General features: G+C 44.8%; 1 protein-coding gene across 4 annotated transcripts in view; it reads right to left on the bottom strand.

Moving 5' to 3' along the window:
- Positions 1-20,434, bottom strand: part of SLMAP (sarcolemma associated protein) — a 114,283-nt gene that overhangs the window by 43,685 nt on the left and 50,164 nt on the right. For 2 of the 4 annotated variants that reach the window (XM_083156247.1, XM_083156248.1), the window contains exons 5-12: positions 18,192-18,254; positions 17,944-18,039; positions 15,056-15,127; positions 13,313-13,453; positions 10,839-10,976; positions 8,202-8,370; positions 8,067-8,117; positions 3,655-3,705 (exon numbers count right to left, since the gene is read on the bottom strand). In XM_083156247.1, coding sequence (XP_083012373.1) covers positions 3,655-3,705; positions 8,067-8,117; positions 8,202-8,370; positions 10,839-10,976; positions 13,313-13,453; positions 15,056-15,127; positions 17,944-18,039; positions 18,192-18,254 — 781 coding nt within the window. The remainder of the gene's footprint in view (positions 1-3,654; positions 3,706-8,066; positions 8,118-8,201; positions 8,371-10,838; positions 10,977-13,312; positions 13,454-15,055; positions 15,128-17,943; positions 18,040-18,191; positions 18,255-20,434) is intronic. The other 2 variants (XM_083156249.1, XM_083156250.1) reach the window with 1 other exon arrangement.

The following is a 20,434-nucleotide window of genomic DNA, read 5'->3' as shown; positions in this document are numbered from 1 at the left end:
TTCGTGCAGCACGTAAGAGCAGAAGATTTAGCAAAAGATCCATGGGAGCGCGCATCGAACCAATATCGGCCGATTTCAACCGATTATCGGTAAACATTGGATGCTATTTTGGCCGTTTTATCGGAAATCGGCAAAAAAAATCGTTCTAGCGTGTGGGCACCTCTAGACTATTGCTCTCTAAGTATAGATAGATCAGCAAATATCGAATCCACAAAGCAGAGAATGAAGGTAAAAAGCCTGACGTTACTACATATCGCCTACAAGTTACAAGCTGGAGGAACCCTCTCTTGTGTAGATAGGAGTATGGAATCTTCCGGGGGCAATATGGTCATAAAAATAATACTTTATAATAAACTAAGAGAGAAAGGTACAGAATCCAGAGATCAGTAATAAAAAGAAAGTTGGGTATTTTTTACCTAGAACGGCGCCCATCGCGACCATCGAATGCACTAAAAAACGGGTGCGATGCGATGCCCGCGATGGCCGCGATTTCCCATAGGGATCAATGTTAAAAGTGAGATTGGACGCGATTTTAGTGTTCAATGCCTCAATGCCCGCGATTTTTACATAGGAAACAATGTTAAATGGGCCACAGAGCCCAAATAGTCACCGTTAAGTCTGAAATGGCCCCCACAATTGTTAACGCCACCCCACGATCAATGTCAACCCGAAGCGTGGCGAGCGCAGCGAGCCCGCGAGGGGCGGCGGTACGCGTCCTCCGGCCTTTTCATACCCCCACTATCCACGTCGGCGTGGAGTTGAGAATAGAATAGTGTGGCGAGCGCAGCGAGCCACCGAGCCCCGCGAGGGGACGCGTATACCTTCACAGTTATACGCGTCCCCTCGCGGGCTTCCCAGGTGTCCATGGCGACGCGGACACCTGTGAAGCCCGCGAAGGGACGCGTTTACCTGTGAAGGTATCCGCGTGCGCTCGCCACGCTTCGGGCATGGTGGCTCGCTGCGCTCGCCACACTATTCTATTCTCAACTCCACGCCGACGTGGATAGTGGTGGTATGAAAAGGTCGGAGGACGCGTACCGCTGCGCTCGCCACGCTTCGGGTTGATGTTGATCGTGGGGTGGCGTTAACAATTGTGGGGGCCATTTCACAGTTCAAGGGCACTATTAGGGCTCTGTGGCCCATTTAACATTGTTTCCTATGGCCAAATCGCGGGCATTGAGGCATTTAACAGTAAAATCGCGTCCAATCACAGTTTTAACATTGATCCCTATGGGAAAATCGCGGGCATCGCGTCGCACCCGTTTTTTATGTGCCCGCGATTTTTTACCCCCTACGCCCGCGATGCCAATCGCGGGCGCCGTTCTAGGTAAAGAGTACCGAAAGTTTTAGCTCAAGCATGTCCAAACTAGGGTCCTCCAGCTGTTGGGAAACTACAAGCCCCATCATGCCTTGCCACAGTTTTGCAAATAGGGAATGCTAAAACTACGGCAAAGCATGCTGGGATGTGTAGTTTCACAGCAGATGGAGGGTCACAATTTTGACATGCCTGTTGTAGAGGAAGTACAGACTCGCTAACATCCGACACACATAGCCAACTGATGGAGGATAATGCACAAAGAGGAACGCTCACAGAGAATGCTAGAACAGATCTGCACAGCTGGTTTGAGACTAGAGGAGTGGGCAAAATGTTAGCGTGTCTCTATAGAGAGCAGAATCACAGATACAGAAAGCAATGGGCACTTTGTTCCGCTAATGACTGTGTCAGCACATTTTATGAAAGATGATATTCCTCCCTGAACACTCACACCTGCTGAATGGTATTAGGCCATGGAAATGGCACCCAAGGTATTACGTTTCTATTTTGACATCTCAAAAAGGGGGAACTTTCACCCTCTGATGAGAGGGACACTCATTACCCCAATGGTAAACCCCAAGATAGAACCAATTAATAACTAACTGCCTTATAAATTGATTGATACTTTGAAGGCTGACCTGTAAGTATTCAAATCACAATTGGGTATAATCAAAACTTCAATGTTTATAGAACAATATGGACTTCACGCCACATATTAAACAAAATACATATCACTTTCACATAAACAAAATAGCACTTTACCGAATAAAGGATCTGATGAGAACACACACGTTGGCGGTGGTTACTGTCTGATCCATAATAGCTGCAGATGATTAAGCAGTCCCTTCCTATCCGCAGACCGCTCAATCATCTGCAGCTATAATCGGACAACCGCCAACATGTGTGTTCTCATCAGATCCATTATTAGGTCAAGTGCTCACAATTTCGGAATGTTTATTTATTGTGGACTGTATTACAATGAGTATTAAATTATCTCCGACATCTACAATATGTATTTTTGGAGGTCAGATATATTCTTTAGGAAAGATCCACTTTTCAGTATCTGTTTTTATTATCTAGTATTTATTCTTTATTATATAGATTAGATAAACGTCCACAGGCCTGTCAAACTATTTAAAGCCACGCATTTTTATTTATATAAAAAGATATTTTTTAAAATATCTTTACATATATATGTGTTTAGAAAAAGGGGCTAATTTTCTGGTATTCTACAGACTAGGATAGACTGGGATAGAACCGCCTTTTGCAGCACACCTAGGCCAATACCATTTACGCGGACACAATTTCCGGTGGAAATCTTGGACGTAAGACTGAACATGATAATTGCCATCCTACATCATACCGAGCAAGCACAAATTATGCCTGGGATGCCCGATGCCAAGTATTTTACGGCAATTTACAAATGTTTAATAGTTTCAATGGACCTTTAATTTTGTTAAATGGCAACCTGTGTCCATATAAAGATAGGCGTAAGGAAAGTTTTAAGCCCAGTTTTTCCCAACCTCAGACCTCAAGGCAGGACTTAAGAAAGTCTTAAGGAATTAAGAGGTCATATTTTAGGGATATCCAGACAGATGGTTAAATTAAAATAACTAATATCATTTAGTCACCTGTGCTCAAGTATGGCTATCCGGTATGACTACCCTTATGCTCTTGCCCATAATTACTATAATAGAGGCACAGGGCAGGGCTGTGGAGCTACTGGCACAGGTTAGAAGCCGTGGGTTAAACACTTTGCATGCCAACGTTGCGGTGAGAGATGGGAAAAATATCCGCTAAGAATCCCTGCGTCGCTCACAGCGACTGTTCTTTTTCGGTGCGATATTTAACAAATTTTCTCGACCCTGGCATTTTTTGTGGATATTTTGCACATCTCTCAGCAATGTTGGCACTCAAAAGGTTAATCTAGGTAGACTGCATTACCCAGCTTCATATTACTGAAACTTAAATACACCATAGCGTTTCTATGCTTGTGTTAGCACCTACACATAGGGGGAAATTTACTAAGATGTGAAATACACTTCACAGGTCATGTGCTATGGGCAACCAATCAGAAGCTACTTCTTATTTTTTTTTCACCCTCTAGAAGACAGTAGACAGGATGTGATTGGTTGCCCATAGCAACATGACCTGTGAAGTGTATTTCACATCTTAGTCAATTTCCCCCATAATGTCATATGGGAACCCCATAGGGTATCTGGCTTCGGAGTCCTGTATAGTTTTTACTAAAATCACTGACAGTATTATATCTAACACACTTATGCAAACACACATAACTGCTCACTAATAAGTAATTTTTAGCAAAAAGGAACATTTACCTTTATCAGCATTGCCGTTGATTTTAGGTTTGAAGTCATCTACTTGTATGCCTGTGATCACAAAATATTAATGTTCAGAAGAGAAAAAGAAATGTTTTACGGTTTAGTTACTAAGACTGTTCACAAAAAGATCCATCCCTAGGTCAGTGGTTCCCAAACTGTGCGCCTAGGCTCCCTGGGGTGCCTCAGGTTGGTGGTCCAGAACCAATTCAAATTATTTATGGCCAATGAAACAGGCAAAATCAGTGCTTGTGGCTTCCAATTTTAAAATATGTGGGGAAACAGAAGCGAATCGTGTTCCTCACCACATAACTGGACCGAAGGATGACATTTAAGCACAACTTATTTCTTTAAATTTTTTAAAAAATTATTCTTGGTAACAAACTTTTGCCTTGGGGTGCCCTGAAAAATATTCTGATACTCTAGGGTGCCGTGATTCAAAAAAGTTTGGGAACCTCTGCCCTAGGTAAAGCAATATAGAGAAAACAAAGTTATCCAATAGCACCATCTGCTGGATTCAGGCAGGTACTACAGAATTTTGCAAAAATGATACTTCGTACATACTCCAAAAGCCCTGAGGACACAGACAGGTCATTTACGCTATCTTTAAAAAAAAATGGGCAGATAACAAAGAATGAGACTAATTCCACCTTCAAAAACAGAGCGTAACAACCAGGTACAGAAATGTAGCGTTTGGAAAAACCAGTGTTGCTAAAGTCGCAAACCATTACACTTCAAATTTAATGAATCAAGGGAAAACTCCAGTTCTCTCATTCTGCCTTTAAGCAATATGTTGTACGTACTTAACTAACAGATACAATTATCAGTTTGCGATATACAACAGTCTAATGCAACTGAATTCTGTGGATAGACTTTTTGTTGCACTGTCTATTAGGGCCAACCTGGCCAGCGGTTGTGAAACTACAAGTACCAGCATGCCTTGCTATTAGGAAATGCTAAACCTGTGGCAAGGCTTGCTGGGATGTGAAGTTTCACAACAGCTGGAGAGTCACAGGTTGCTCAGGTCAGGTTCTCTAAATCAGGAGTCAAACGATCCTCAGTACCCCTTACAGTTCACGTTTTCCAGGTCTCCCGGCAGGTGCACAGGTGCATTCTTTATTCATTGACACATTTTAAAAGATCCACAGGTGGAGCTAATTTTTTCACTTGTGATTCTGTGAGAAGACATGCAAAGAAAGCACTGTGTGCGGTGCTGAGGACCGAGTTTGGGAACTTGTGCTCTACACCAGTATGTGATCTAGAACACATGGCGTATTAATCAGGCTGTGTGTGTATGAAAAGTATTTACTGATGAGCGAGCAGTGACCTTGTAGAGATTTAACCAACAGCCCACTGCCTCCAAGCCTGAGATGCCCACATCCCTAATAAAGAGGACACAATGAGAAACCATATAGGAATAAAAGGGGGTGCAGCTGTAGAAACTATTAGTGAGAAGGTGCGCTAGTCGTCTAGGCCAACCTGTGGCTCTCCATCTGTTGTGAAACTACAAGTCCCAACATACCTTGCTAAAGTTTTGCAATAATAGAATGCTAGAACAGTGGCAAAGCATGCTGGGATGTGTTGTTCCATACATCTGGAGAGCCACTGGTCGGCCAGGCCTGTAGTAGACCTTTACAATAACGAAGACTACTGCACTCTCATCAGTCATTTCATATAGCAACAGCACCGCTACAATGCTAGAATAAGGAAGCACTCCACAAACTTTATAAATGTGCACATTGTGTTCTTTAATAAGTTTCCAACGTTTTAGGACAAATAAAATATTTTGGTACTTGTTTCCTAGAACGGCCCCACGATTTTAATCTTATGCGATCGATGCGATCAAACTATTTTTTAATTGTACATGTATCCTGATGGGTGATAAGTATGTTATATGCACCCCCATTGTTAATGCCACCACCACTATGAACGCCAACCCGAAGCGTGGTGTCCTCCGACCTTTTCATACGCCCACTATCCACATCGGCATGGAGTTGATTTTATATAGTGTGGCGAGTGCAGCGAGCCAATGAGCCCGAAGCGTGGCGAGCGCAGCGAGCCCCGCGGATAACGTCACATGTATTCCGCATCCGCTTGCCATGCTTCGGGCTCGGTGGCTCGCTGCGCTCACCACACTATATAAAATCAACTCCACGCCGACGTGGATAGTGGGGGTATGAAAAGGTCGGAGGACGCGTACCGCTGCGCTCGCCACACTTCGGGTTGGCGTTAATAGTGGGGGTGGCGTTAACAATGGGGGTGCATTTAACACCCAATGGGGGTGCATTTAACATAGTAATCACCCATCAGGGTGCCTGTACAATTAGAAATCGCATGCCATTGCAATGGCATACAATGTGATGAGATATTAAAATTGTACAGTGCGGCTCTTAGGACCCGAAAATCGGGTCCCATCGCATACCTTAATTAGTGGTATGCGATGGCATAAGATAGGCGCCATGCTAGAAAACAAGTACCAATATTTTTATTAGGATATTCAAGATACCTTAAGTATCCTGATGGTGACTTTATTTGCCTGTTCTTTAGCTTTATATACACACAAAGCTGCCATCTTCACAGCAAGACAGCCAAGCATAGCTACACTATACAAAAATATAACTCCAGCTGCCAGTTCTGCTCATTCCAAAGCGCAGTACACACTGGCAGATATTTCTGTCGGTCCGACGATATGTTGAGACGTTTACAGGCACTAATATCTGAGCTGGTCACTGATTTTCTGCCACATCACACTGCATTTGTATATGTCCAGCCACAAGAAGGATGACATGGAAGATCTGAGCAGATTATTGAGACTACACACACACACACTACTCAATATCAGAAGAATGGGGCTGAGATTTTTAATTTGGACCAACAGAACGGAAAATTTAGCATTATTCATAAGCAATACACAATAAATAAGGCGGATGACCCAATTATAGGCAAATCCTTCCAATAAAGTTATAGTGGGTACCTAGCTTAATGCTTTTGGATGAATAAAGGTCAGAATACCAACGTCAGCATCCTGAAGGAGGGAATCCCAACAGGGATCAGGCAATTATAGTTCCCCTCCCACTGACGTACCCTAATCCTCCCTTCTACCAGCCTAAACCCCCGCAGCCTGCCCTTATTATATCCCCATACCCCGCCACCTAAAACTAACCTCCCTTTCTACATGCCTAAACCTTTCTCCCCACTAACCTAATCCCAACCCAATCTAACCCTATATCCTCCCAATGTTGCCTAACCCTTTCTCCCCTCTAACCTAATCCTAAACCCCCCCCCCCCCAGTGCGCCGGTCTTCTGACATCAGTCTATATATATCTATGCACTGCACAGAAGAGAGGCACGTTGATATTCAGCCTCAGCTGCAGTGCTCTGACCTGCCCGTCTTGTCAGAACAAACTAGTCTTCAATCCAATGAAATAGCTCTCTCACTCCATCTAACTATCTATGTATATGCACCAAAGAAAAAGATAGCAAACAAAGCTGCTGCGATTTGGCGGGCAGAAATATTGCAGCAGAGTAAATAAATCCCAAACATACCATTGTGGTTTATTACGTTGATTATTCCATAATAGCTTTAAATTTAGCGTATAGGTAGGATCGTAGCTGGGTGTGGTATATTTCACTGACAGTCGGGATTCCGACAGTCATTACTCAGACGTCGGAATCCCGACTGCACAGCGGGGGGACCGCAATGAAGCCCCTTGCTGCGGGATAGGTGGCGAGCTGAGCTCCCACCTATTTTATTCTCCCTCTATGGGGGTCGTGGACCCCCCACGAGGGAGCAATCGGGATTCCGATGTCTGAGTAATGACTGTCGGGGAGTGTTTTGTTTTAATTTATTCATTTGAATTAAACACATCATGCCATAAGTTAAAAGTGCCCGGAAATGGGATACACCCTTAAATAGACATTAATGCTATAATTATTTTCCCTACTATTTGCCTAATAAAGTATTTGACAGACTTATATTGAATTTAAAAAAAATCTCCCTAATAGTCTTTAACTATTTTCTATGATGGTCCCAGTAAGGCAATATTGCCATTCCGTAGAGTAACCATTGCTTGCCTTCTATTACCCATAAAAACTATCTTCTGTAAGTCCATTTGAGCAGACTGAGGTGACAATACTATCACAGCTTGGGGTTTGGTCCTTGCCACAAGTGATGTGTGACATCATTGGGGGTATGAGGAGGTCCCAGAAAGACTGCCACCCCCCACCCCCTGGTAATTCCAGACTTGCCCAAGGAGGTTACAGGGACTTGCAGGTTACAGCCTAGTGGCAGATGTGTTGTACAAACAGGCTGTGAGAGCCTTTACCACACTGGGTACAAAGCTTATGTCCCAGGGTAGCTCCTTCCTACCAGCACCAGGGATCCTCCGCTGCCACCTACATGTAGCACTTACCTAAGCTGCTGTTCTCCGTAAGCGTTTTCTCCTGTAGATGCTCTAATCGTACTGCAATCAGAATTTCAAAAATAAAAAAAAATTGCAAAAACAAAAAGAACAAAAAGCAGCAGAGGGTGGAGAGGGAGCGCTCACCTTGTAAGGCGGTAAGACGCTCATTGGTGAAATCATTGTCCGCTTGCAGGGCCTCGATCTTCGCTTGTAGTTCTTGCTCCTTCTCCTCCATCTCATCGATCTTGAGTTGTAGTTCCTTCTTCTCAGTCAGGCCCTTCTGCTGAATCTCCTCTTGCCGGCCTTCGGCTGCCTGTGGGCAGATGGAGAGTTGGGGATACTATTGATCGCATTCTTCAAGTGGGGCGAACAAAATTATTTCATTACTGAATGAAAAGCCTACAGTTCAGGGGGATACGGTCACTAGGTCGACATGGGTTAGGTCGACAGAGTCATTAGGTCAACAGGGGAAGATCATCATGCAATAGGTTGAAATGGGGTTTTTTACTTTTTTTTTTGAGCCGAGAGATGGTATTTCATGGTCTACCATCCACTAGGGCGCGGAGGGAAAATATAATAGTGTGCTAAGTTTAGCGAGGCACCGTGCCATGCGAGGGCACGCGGTGCCACGTTTAAGTGTTAGTGTCTGTGTCGACATTTGGGACAAAGAAACGGTGAAAACCGCCATGTCGACCTAATGACCCTGTTGACCTTCAGTCATGTCAACCTTCAGTCATAACCAAAGCAAAAAAGGAGCAGCTTTATTTAATTTGTCCCTTTTTTTCCCCCCCAGATTTGCGACTCAGTACACATGCGTTAAACCCTGGTTTAACGCACGCAGCACCAAAAAAAATAAAAACCAGGACTATTTGTAGGTTTTCAGTTGATCAGTAAGTATATTGTGGTGGTCTATAAATATGGCACAACAAACATTTATTTGATCCCCTTGCACCTGTAAACGCATCTCTAAGTAGGTGGTCTCTGTCCCGCTGGGCACAGTCTGGTGACACGAAGACACAGTGACAGGAGACATATGGAACTGGTAATAAACAGATGGCGCTTCCAAATGATTGGCTCTCAGGTGCCGAGAGCATGCGGAGAAATATTTCTAATCTCTCAGTCTATAAAACTCTTAAAAAACAATATCAGAATCTGTTACAATAAATCTATGTGTGTAGGGTGGGCACAATATATGAGAAGACTTCCAAATACAACATTTCTATAAAAGTTCTGAAATAGCTACTAGATGGGTTTTATTTTCAGAATAGTGAAACTTGACCAAGTGTGTCCCATACGGTCTGTGTGTAACTCTAAACGTACACTACATCCTCAGCCTATTACACGCTCCTCGCACACCTGCTCACCAGCACTTATTTCTACTCGTGACCTATCTTAGACCACACATCACGGGAAGGCTCATAACGCAGACAGATGTTGCCTAGCAACCGGCTCCACATTACAAAATATGCTGGGAGGCTTTTTTAACAATAGTCCACATAAATATTACAAAGGATTCTATTGTTTAAAGAATTGGAAACAAAAACATTAACACTCTGTATACACTTTATTAAAGGACTGAATGGAAGTCCCATTGACAATGCTGGCAGAAAATTATCCAATATGAAATGCCAATTGCTTAACCAGACACCTGTCACAGCAATGTATACCCGCCCCGCCCCCCCCCCCCCCCCCCCAACAAACATGACTACATAGGAACATCACCCAGAATAGTGTAGGATTACACTGAACGGACATGAAAGCACGTCATCTGCAGAGAAATAGCTTTTACTCTTTTCAATTGCAGTCACAATAATTGTCATTCAAGAAGCCAGTGTCATAGCCCCCTTAATACTGCCAATTACTGACCGCGATATTCTGTAAGGCGCTCAGTGTAATAATCAAAAGCGATAAGGGTCAGGTACAAAATGCTGGTGGTCAGGATCTAGATGCTCAGAATGCCAACAATGACAATACAGATGGATCCTGGTGAGTAATCTAATGCCCGGTACATATGGGGTGACAGGAGCTGTGTGCTGAGTGATCTAGTGATGTACAGACCACTCAGCACACAGCAAAGCACCAGCGATGTGTGCCAAGTGATCTGTCACTGCCTGTGTTCTCAATAGGGAGAACACCGGCGATGACTAGATTTATACTGCAGGTCAGGTGATAGTGACGCACGGGACCACGTATCACCATCGCCGGGGGCCATACACACGGAGCGATCTAGTCAGATCAAATATATATAGGGCTCTAATCACCCTGTGCATATGCCCCATAACTATTAAGGTGGCCATACACTGCTGCAATGTCTCGCAGCAGTGTACGGCCAGCCGATACCCCGTGAGCCGCGCGGGACCTTCCCAGACGGCAGGGACACATGCGATCCATCACAATTGGTTGTGATGGATCGCATGCGACACTGCCTACCGCTGGGAGGTCCAAGGTCAGGTGTCCAGAAAGCCAGCAAGTTCAACCAGCGGCTCAGGTCCGTTGCGCACGGGAACATGCATCGGACCTGAGGGGATTTGATGACCCGATTCGCTGGAATCAGGCTAGTGTATGGGTGCCTCTTGCAGTCTGAGCCTAACAGCCACCATCGTGATCTGTCAGCATTGGGACTGCCTGGTTTACGCTTTAGGGTTCCCAAATGCATTCATAAAGCAGAGCAGGGAGTTCATTTGCATAACTGGAAATGTAAAATAATGTCATTACATCGAAAAACCTATGAAAGGCTTAATTACAAACCTCAATTCCCAAATCAGTGCCCAAGTTAATTACCTTGAGCTTGTCAGCTAGATCTTTGATTTCATTTACTGCCCCGTTGTACTTGTTGGCCAGCTCCCGCAGCTCCTCCTGGGTCCTCTCGTTCATCTCCTTCAGGTGGGTACATTCATCTTCTGTGTTACTTAAACTTCTCTGGAATTACAAGACAGAAGTTCTCCAATATTCAGTTACCAATGTATGGAAATGTCATTATCAGGAATACACAAATTACATAAGGGCATATACTGTATTTGTTAATACACAGTATTTAAAAGGAAATAAAAAAAAGAACAGAAATTCATAAACATACTTATGACCTATTTCTGAATGTACACAGATCTATACCCTTTAATTCGAGGACTTAAAATGTCACATCAATAGTAAGTAGTATACTTGTGCTATCCTGGAGAACCAATCCATAGTAGAGTATCCAGGTCTTGACCTGGAGAGTATGCCCATAGTAATCCTGCAGAGCATGTCCATATCCCTGAAGGCATGTCCATAGTAATGAGTAGTAGTACGCAATCCTGGAGAACAAGATAACAGTAAGGAGTAAATGTGTGATACCCTGGAGAACCCATCCATAGTAAGAGGCCATCCATAATGAGGAATAGCCGGGTGTTATCCTGGAGAGCCCGTCCATAGTAAGGCGTAGCCGGGTGTTATCCTGGAGAGCCCTTCCATAGTATGGCGTAGCCGGGTGTTATCCTGGAGAGCCCGTCCATAGTAAGGCGTAGCCGGGTGTTATCCTGGAGAGCCCTTCCATAGTAAGGCGTAGCCGGGTGTTATCCTGGAGAGCCCGTCCATAGTAAGGCAGAGCCGGGTGTTATCCTGGAGAGCCCGTCCATAGTAAGGCAGAGCCGGGTGTTATCCTGGAGAGCCCTTCCATAGTAAGGCGTAGCCGGGTGTTATCCTGGAGAGCCCGTCCATAGTAAGGCGTAGCCGGGTGTTATCCTGGAGAGCCCTTCCATAGTAAGGCATAGCCGGGTGTTATCCTGGAGATCCCGTCCATAGTAAGGCGTAGCCGGGTGTTATCCTGGAGAGCCCGTCCATAGTAAGGCAGAGCCGGGTGTTATCCTGGAGAGCCCGTCCATAGTAAGGCAGAGCCGGGTGTTATCCTGGAGAGCCCTTCCATAGTAAGGCGTAGCCGGGTGTTATCCTGGAGAGCCCGTCCATAGTAAGGCGTAGCCGGGTGTTATCCTGGAGAGCCCTTCCATAGTAAGGCATAGCCGGGTGTTATCCTGGAGATCCCGTCCATAGTAAGGCGTAGCCGGGTGTTATCCTGGAGAGCCCGTCCATAGTAAGGCAGAGCCGGGTGTTATCCTGGAGAGCCCTTCCATAGTAAGGCGTAGCCGGGTGTTATCCTGGAGAGCCCGTCCATAGTAAGGCGTAGCCGGGTGTTATCCTGGAGAGCCCGTCCATAGTAAGGCGTAGCCGGGTGTTACCCTGGAGAGCCCGTCCATAGTAAGGCGTAGCCGGGTGTTCTCCTGGAGAGCCCGTCCATAGTAAAGCGTTGCCGGGTGTTCTCCTGGAGAGCCCGTCCATAGTAAGGCGCAGCCGGGTGTTCTCCTGGAGAGCCCGTCCATAGTAAGGCGCAGCCGGGTGTTCTCCTGGAGAGCCCGTCCATAGTAAGGCGTAGCCGGGTGTTATCCTGGAGAGCCCGTCCATAGTAAGGCGCAGCCGGGTGTTCTCCTGGAGAGCCCGTCCATAGTAAGGCGTAGCCGGGTGTTCTCCTGGAGAGCCCGTCCATAGTAAGGCGTAGCCGGGTGTTATCCTGGAGAGCCCGTCCATAGTAAGGCGTAGCCGGGTGTTATCCTGGAGAGCCCGTCCATAGTAAAGCGTAGCCGGGTGTTATCCTGGAGAGCCCGTCCATAGTAAGGCGTAGCCGGGTGTTATCCTGAGAGCCATGTCCAGAGTAGTAGTATGCGATCCTGGAGAACCAGTCCATAGTAAGGAGTAGCAGTGCGCTATCCTGGGAGACTCATCCATAGGAAGGAATATCTATGTGCTATCCCGGAGCACACTAAATAGTATGGGGTAGCAGTATACACTACAGGAAAACATGTCTATAGTAAGGAGTATATTTTTTGTTATCCTACAGAACACACCCATAGTAAAGGATTTTCTTGTAGATCAGTGGTTCTCAACCTCAGTCCTCAGGACTCCCCAACAGTTCACGTTTCCCAGGTCACCCTGCAGGTGCACTCATTATTCACTGACACATTTGAAAAGATCGCAGGTGGGGCTAATTACGTCACTTGTAATTCTGTTTGGAGACCTGGAAAATGTGAACTGTTGGGGTGTCCTGAGGACAGAGGTTGAGAACCACTGTTGTAGATAAACAAAACCAGGGGTCTGTCCACCTGATGTGATGGAAGGTGAAGACATAAATGTTGTGAATATGGGACTTTGGTTGAAAACATGATTTCGTCAACCAGTTACATTATTCTACTTTAAAAATAGAGCTTCTTTATAAATTGGGTACATACCTCCACCTCAGACAGCTTCCGTACCACCTCAATTTTCTCCTGAAGAACTCTCCTCAGAGACTCTTTGGCTGTCGTCTCATAATTGTGTTTGTCTTCTTGTAACGCTATTAACTCTTTCCGAATCCCATCATCTGTCTGATTCTGCAAAACACGTAGTTCTCTGTACTAGAAAATCTCCCATAACATACAGAACCCAGAAACTTCAGCAGAAACTTCTCATGAAATAAATGGTGAAGATATTTTCTTAAGCATAAATCATTTTTGGATTTCCCAAAATCATGTTACTACAATAACAGGTCACGTGACATTTTAACACCCTCCTTCTAAGCATGTATGTTCATAGCACCCCCACCTTTACCCTGTGCCATCATAAAGAAGGGCGGCTGGCTGTCACAGATCACGTGATTTTCGCTTTAGATCTAAAAAGCAATTATGTTCTAACTGAAAGCCCCTTCAGCTATAGAAGCGAGAGCCAGAAATAATGTTGTATAGGGAAGTCTGGTTAAAGAACACTTCATAGAAAAACAGAACAGAAACATTGTACAGAAAACAGGATTCCGGTTTTAGCCATACAAAGTTTGTATAAAAAGTAATGAGACCTATTATTTTCCTGACACGACTGTACATCGCAGCGTGCATGCTACAGGCGGGTTCGATGGAGGGGTAAGTCAGCTTCAACACGTACCGAACGTCATTCGCCTACGAGCTTCTGTGTGGTCCGTATCGTAGTTTTAGTGGACCTCAGTTGAAGCTTAAAAATGCAACATTCTATCTAACAGCGCTACGCCATTAAATTCTGTGTGGGACTTGGAAAACCAGAAAACCAGCTATGGAGATGTTGGCCAAGGTCCAGAAAGTGTTCGGGAGTGAAAGCCTATCAGAAGCTGCCGTTTCATGACAATGCACCAAACCACACCAGCTTCGAAGCCAACGACTACCTGGCCCGGAACGGCATCCGCAGCCCCCCTACAGTCCCGATCTGGCCCTGGAGGACTTTTCCTATTCCCCCCGAGTGAAGACAGCCCTCAAAGGACACCGCCATGGGACAGTAGCAGAGGTCAAAGCGGCTTTGACGCACTGCTTGAAGGACGTTCCGGAAAAGGACTTCCAGAATACCTTCTGAGCGTGGACAACTGGTTGGCAGAAGTGTGTCTACGTACAAGGGTCTTATTTTGTAGCGATGCCTTCAATAAATATTTTTTCCCCAATTTGGTCGCATTACTTTTTAAACAAACCCTGTATAATTAGATGAACTGTAAATGGAGTGCACATATAAGTGACGACTACTTCTAATTTCATTTTAGTATTGGTCTCTTGGGTTAAGCTGAAGTGCACATGGCTCACAAACCATTAAAATGAAACAATCTGGACCGGACCACCAAGGGAGACCTGAGTCATCCTTGGCTCTACAGCAATATATAAACCTAAACACAGATAAGACAGAAAAATTTAGAATAAGTGTTCATTCTAGCACCCTGCACCTTCTCTTTCTGCCTGCGGTGTCAGTCACTAGTTTGGTGCCTCTAGCACAGTCTGGCCTATATCTGCACTGATATACAGACCAGACCGTTCGAAGCACCACAGCAGATAGTGACACCTCAGGCAGAAGTGAGGAACTGCACAGGGTTTAAAAGGTGCTGGGTGTTAGTATGAACACTAACACAATGCAATGAAGAGAGTTATGGACACAAAAACATGCCTTGAGATAGACAACGGTGCGCCAGAAATATACACAGCACTCACTTTTGAGTAAGCCTGTAACTGATTTCCCATAACTTCCAGCCGTGATAGAAGCCGGTCTTCATCTATTAGAGCCTGGATAGAGAGCGAACAGTCAGGTATATGATCCACAAGACAAATATGAGTTATACTGTGAATGGGTCTGCAATAGCGATATAATATTATATTAATAATTAAGTACAGTACTTATCACGTGGTCACAAACTCGGCCATTACAAAAATGTTTAGTTCAGCGATTGGTTTGTAAATTCAAGGGTGGATTATATCTATTGTATATCAGGCCAGGCCTGAAAGCTACAAGCTATACTACTGTATATCATGCCTTGCCACAGATTGGCTATTACACGCTGAGATGTGACGTTTCAAAACTGCAGGTCAGCCATGCTGGTTTTAAATCCACATCTGCTTACACCTGGTTTGATGACCCACTAAGTGAATCCGGGAGATCTACTTGTACCTGTGTGCTTTCGCCCCTTGCTTTCTGGGATGCATTAGTAGATTGTTCTGCACTACTCTGCCCTGACCAGGACTTGCATACTGACCCACTGTAGCTTGCGTTGCACCAGCCCTGATCCTAGATTGTGCTTCGGACAAGGATGCATATTAAGACTAAAGGCTAAATGGAATAAAGGGGGGGGGGGGTTAAAAATGCAAATTAAACTGGAAAATATTGTGCAATTCCTGCAATCTAAGTTTGGTGCATTCTCAGTAAAAGATATACAGTCAACCGTGCTATAAATGTTATGTGTAGCAGCTCAATGTTTCCTGGGTTCTGTGTACCCTGTATTGTTCTAGTGCAGGCATGTCAAACCTGTGGCACTCCATTTGTTGGGAAACTACACATCCCAGCATCCATTGCCACAGTTTTAGCATTCCCTAATAGCAAAACTGTGGCAAAGCATGCTAGGACTTGTAGTTTCCCCAACAGCTGGAGGGCCACAGGTTGGACAGGCCTGTTCTAGTGTGTACATGTAAGGCACTGCGAACGATAAATAAATAATCATAATAATGTACAAATTATCAATAAGTTAAATGAGCACTAGAAATCAAAGTAAAAATAAGAATAAATAGCGCCTGTAAAAAGAAAATAGTTATTAATAATCATTATGTGTACAGCTCATTTTGGAGTTGTGTAGTGTGGGACCGTTTTCCCAGTCTCTCAGTCCTCAGGACCCCACACAGTGAATGTTTTCCAGGTCTCCTCCCAGAATCACATGTGAAATAATTAGCTCCACCTGTGGATCTTTTCAAATGTGTCAATGAGTAATGAATGCACCTGTGCACCTGCCGGGTGACCTGGAAAACGTGCATTGTGTGGGGTACTGAGGACCGAGTTTAAGAACACCTGATCTACACTATACACTATGCTGGGAGTTGCAGATCTTAAGATAGGTCTTATTTGCTGCACATAAGAGCTGAAGATGCTGCTAATGACCAGTATGCTGGGAGTTGCAGATCTTAGGATTGATCTTATGTGAAAATACACCCATAAGATCTATCATGTGTCTGGGAAGCTGTTGGGGAAATCGCTGGATGACTCGGATCTGATGCTGGTCATCCTGATATATGAGGCCAGCTTTAGAGTACCTCGAGAACCACGCTTGGGATACACTGGGTTAGACTGAAGGTGAAAGCAATTTGCAATGGAAGCAAGGCTAGTCCCAAAACACTTGTGTGATATAAATATACAGCAATATACAACGGATAACATTGGGCAACAAAGAATAAGAAAAAAATAAGAGAAAGCTAATCTTATAGTGTGTACACACGGTGCGATATGGCTTCGGATGTTGCAGATATAGTGTGCTGATTGTGTGCTTTTTTAGGGCTTGCGAGCCCGATGCGTGCTCCCGTGTGAGTGAACATCGGCAGTCAAATAGAGGGCAGCCAAGACTATATAGTGCAGATCTGCACTATATAGTCAAAATTGTGCCTCTGAATGCATGCCGTGCTATGCGATTCCCGATGCGATCTGATCATATCGGGACTCGCATAGCACATCATATCTACCATGAGTACACACATTATACAAGGTTCACTTCCGAATATCTACTATGTAGCAATAGCGTATTGCACGTACATCATTACATGTTACTGATCTGAGCACACGAGCAGGCACAGTAACAGTAGTAATGGGCCCTACACACATGCCGATGTGTGCAGGGCTACCTAGCTATGCTAGGTCGGGCTGTTCTGCGCCGCTATCGCCTAGCACACAGAGCTGACAGCCCACACACAGAGCGAGCTGTCAGCTCTGTGTGCTAAGCGAGCGGACAGCGCCAGTGTTCTCCGGTGGGAGAACCCTGCCGATGCCGAGATTGATGGACACTGTCCATCAATCTCGGCCACCGATAAAGACGCGCGGGGACGCGCACGGATGCCGATACAGCCCCCACACATACACCGATGTGAGGGCATTTGCTAAGCGACTTTGCAAAACTAAGCAAAATCGCTTAGAAAATGCCTTAATATCGGCATGTGTGTAGGCCGTCTAAGAGTGACGATATCTACCCCCATGTGCCAAAGCAACTCCGTGTACAAATTGATCTTCTATTTCTTATGTACGGACTCGCTCGTAGGTGTTTAAGTGTGATAAGAGCATTATATTCTCATTTTCTGGAACAAAGATCGCACGCTACAGATCCTCCCTAAAGATGTAGCATGGATTCAACTCAGAAGGCAGGTAATACTGTACTTTTAGGAGGATCAGCAGAGGAATGGAAGAATCATGTTACGGCTAGGCTAGCTTTACGGCACACATCTTTACTGATCATGTATTCTCAGGTTATGGTACATCCGTAACCAACAACAGGGTATGAAGCCAGTATGGGGTAATTGCTATTGGCCTCTAGAACAGTCAGTGCAGAGAAAGGAAGTGGACGCTTTGATACCTGCCAACTAGTATCTGATGCTTCCTGTGTATTGGCCAGTAGCCTCTGTAGGGTGGCCAACTTCTGTTCCAACATCTGTTCCCGATGTAAGGCCTCCTGCGGGAAGAACACACATTGTTAGAACAGTAGATGTCTCTCGTGCGGCACACTGCATGTACAAGAACAAATTATGAATCCGCAAATAAATATAAAATATGTTCAATGAGAGAAAATTTTTCTAATTATCACGTTATTAAAGTGGATTTTACCTGTAGATACTGAGAAAGTTGGAACAGTTCCTGAGAGTACATACTGGGAGTGTGAGCAGCAACCTGTAGTGAGAGCAGACAGAAACACAACCTGTAACACACACTGTAGCGCTGTGACACACAAATCAGGTCAGGGCAGTTTCAGCTTATAAAGGCTCATATGGACTAGAACAGGAAGCCCGATAGGGGCGGATTTATCTGAGCAGTGCACAGAGAAAATGCAGAAGAAATCCAAATATAGAAAATGAATAAAAACGTCAAACATGTGAGATTTCGAATAATAGAAAAACATAACAAAAATAAATGGACAAACAAGAAATACCCAATCATATATCCTCAAGTTCTGCAAACTTTCAAAGGGTAAATGGTACTGAAACCAAGTTAAGACGACTGCAGGTAGTCCCTTTCCAGAACAATGCAAGAGGGAAAATCTACACTATAGAGCAGTGGTTCTCAAACTGTGGGTCCTGACCCCAAAGTGGGTAACGACCATCTCAGCGCGAGGTCATGACTCCATGTTGCCGACTGCCAGGTTGAGGACTATAATCTCTCAGTCAGTGATCCAAAGTGTCTGACAAAATTCTAAAGGTGCCCATACACGTACCGATTACCCGGTACTTTTTGTGCTGAAATAGCTTTGCATTGCATGCGTTGTGCATGCGATCAAAAGACAGTACAAAAAGTATGTGCAGCACATACTTCTTGTACTGTGCGATGAGATGCCGCGGGAGCGCGCATCTCATAGCACACATCGCACGGGAAAATCGGTGCGTGTATGGGCACCTTTATTGTCTGACAGGGTTCCAGATCAAAACAGTTTGAGAACCCTGCTCTAGAGGAAAACCACTCATCAGACAGGATGACATTTCCATGGGGGTTAGCATTCGAGACATTCTAACAATGACAACCAGTAACATGCTCAATGTCAACATTTTCAACTGGTCCACCATATATACCGAACCTTACATAGGTATGTTTCAGGTGTAATTGTTTTGTTTCATATAAGGTCTGTATAAAAAAGGGTTTGGGTCACTAGGTAGACAATCAAAAGATCTACCACTATTGGTTGACAGTCGAAAGGTCGACATGCATCAGGTAGAAGGGGTCAAAAGGTAGTCAGAAAAAAAAAGTCAACATAGTTTTTTGACTGTTGGCATGAACACTATTCTATTCTGCCTGTATGCCCACTGGCATGGCAAATTTTAAATATGAACAAGTCAATTCATGTCGACCTTTTGACCTTTTCCACGTGTCAACCTTTTGACGGCATACTGTATAAAAACTGGTGAACAAGACAAAAGGTGTTGCAAGCAATAGTACCCAGTCAGATGGTCTAATTTTTCTTGTACCATTTTATATGGGATACGGTTACTAGGTCGACAAGCATTGGGTCGACACCACTAGGTCAACATGCATGAAGGTAGACATCACTGAGGGTCGGCATGGGGTTAGGTCAACAGGGTCATTGGGTCGACACCAGCGTTAGGTCGATAGTCACTTTTTTTGAGCTGACATGTGCTGACAGGCGGTATTTCATGCCCTACCATCCACTAGGGCGTGGTGGGAGAATAAAAAATAGTGCAGGGAGCCCGAAGCATGGCGAGTACAGTGAGCCATGCAAGGGGACACAATGCACTTTTTTACGGTGTCGACGCGGGTCAAAATAAGTGAAGACCCCATGTCGACCTTTTGACTGTCAACTTTCCCCATGTCGACCTAATGACCTTGTTGACATAACCCCATGTTGACCTTCAGTCAGGTTGACCTTCATGCATGCTGAACTAATGGAGTTGACCCAGTTGCTGTCTATACAATGATCCATACTCTAACATATACACTTTGAAAATCTATACGTCAGGGTTGTGACCGAAGGAATGAGGATTCTCTTGTCTTCAGCTGCTGCCCGATGTTTGCTATGAAATATCTGCATTTATATTATTGGATTTTTCAGAGATGATGTGAAGTACTATATACTGTCTGACCTGGCATCCCGATATATCCATATGAAGAGAGCGTCTCTCCTACATAACTATATCTCTATCTATATTTTTTCCCCCACAAACCAACCCTGCTGACATGGTCCCGCTAAGCTGAGACACAAGCTGTGTTTTGTATAGGGCACAGCATTGGAAAGAACAGGGAATGTGATCACAACACAGAGGGCAGCCCTGGTGCCTGACCCGAGGTGTAATTACCAGCTGCTGCCAGCATAAGTCAACGCAACATGGGATCAATGCTGAGTG

The sequence above is a fragment of the Crinia signifera genome, chromosome 8 (assembly GCF_055691185.1).
Source record: "Crinia signifera chromosome 8, ASM5569118v1, whole genome shotgun sequence".
In the NCBI taxonomy this organism is placed as follows: domain Eukaryota; kingdom Metazoa; phylum Chordata; class Amphibia; order Anura; family Myobatrachidae; genus Crinia; species Crinia signifera.
This window is presented reverse-complemented; position numbering and strand designations above follow the sequence as displayed.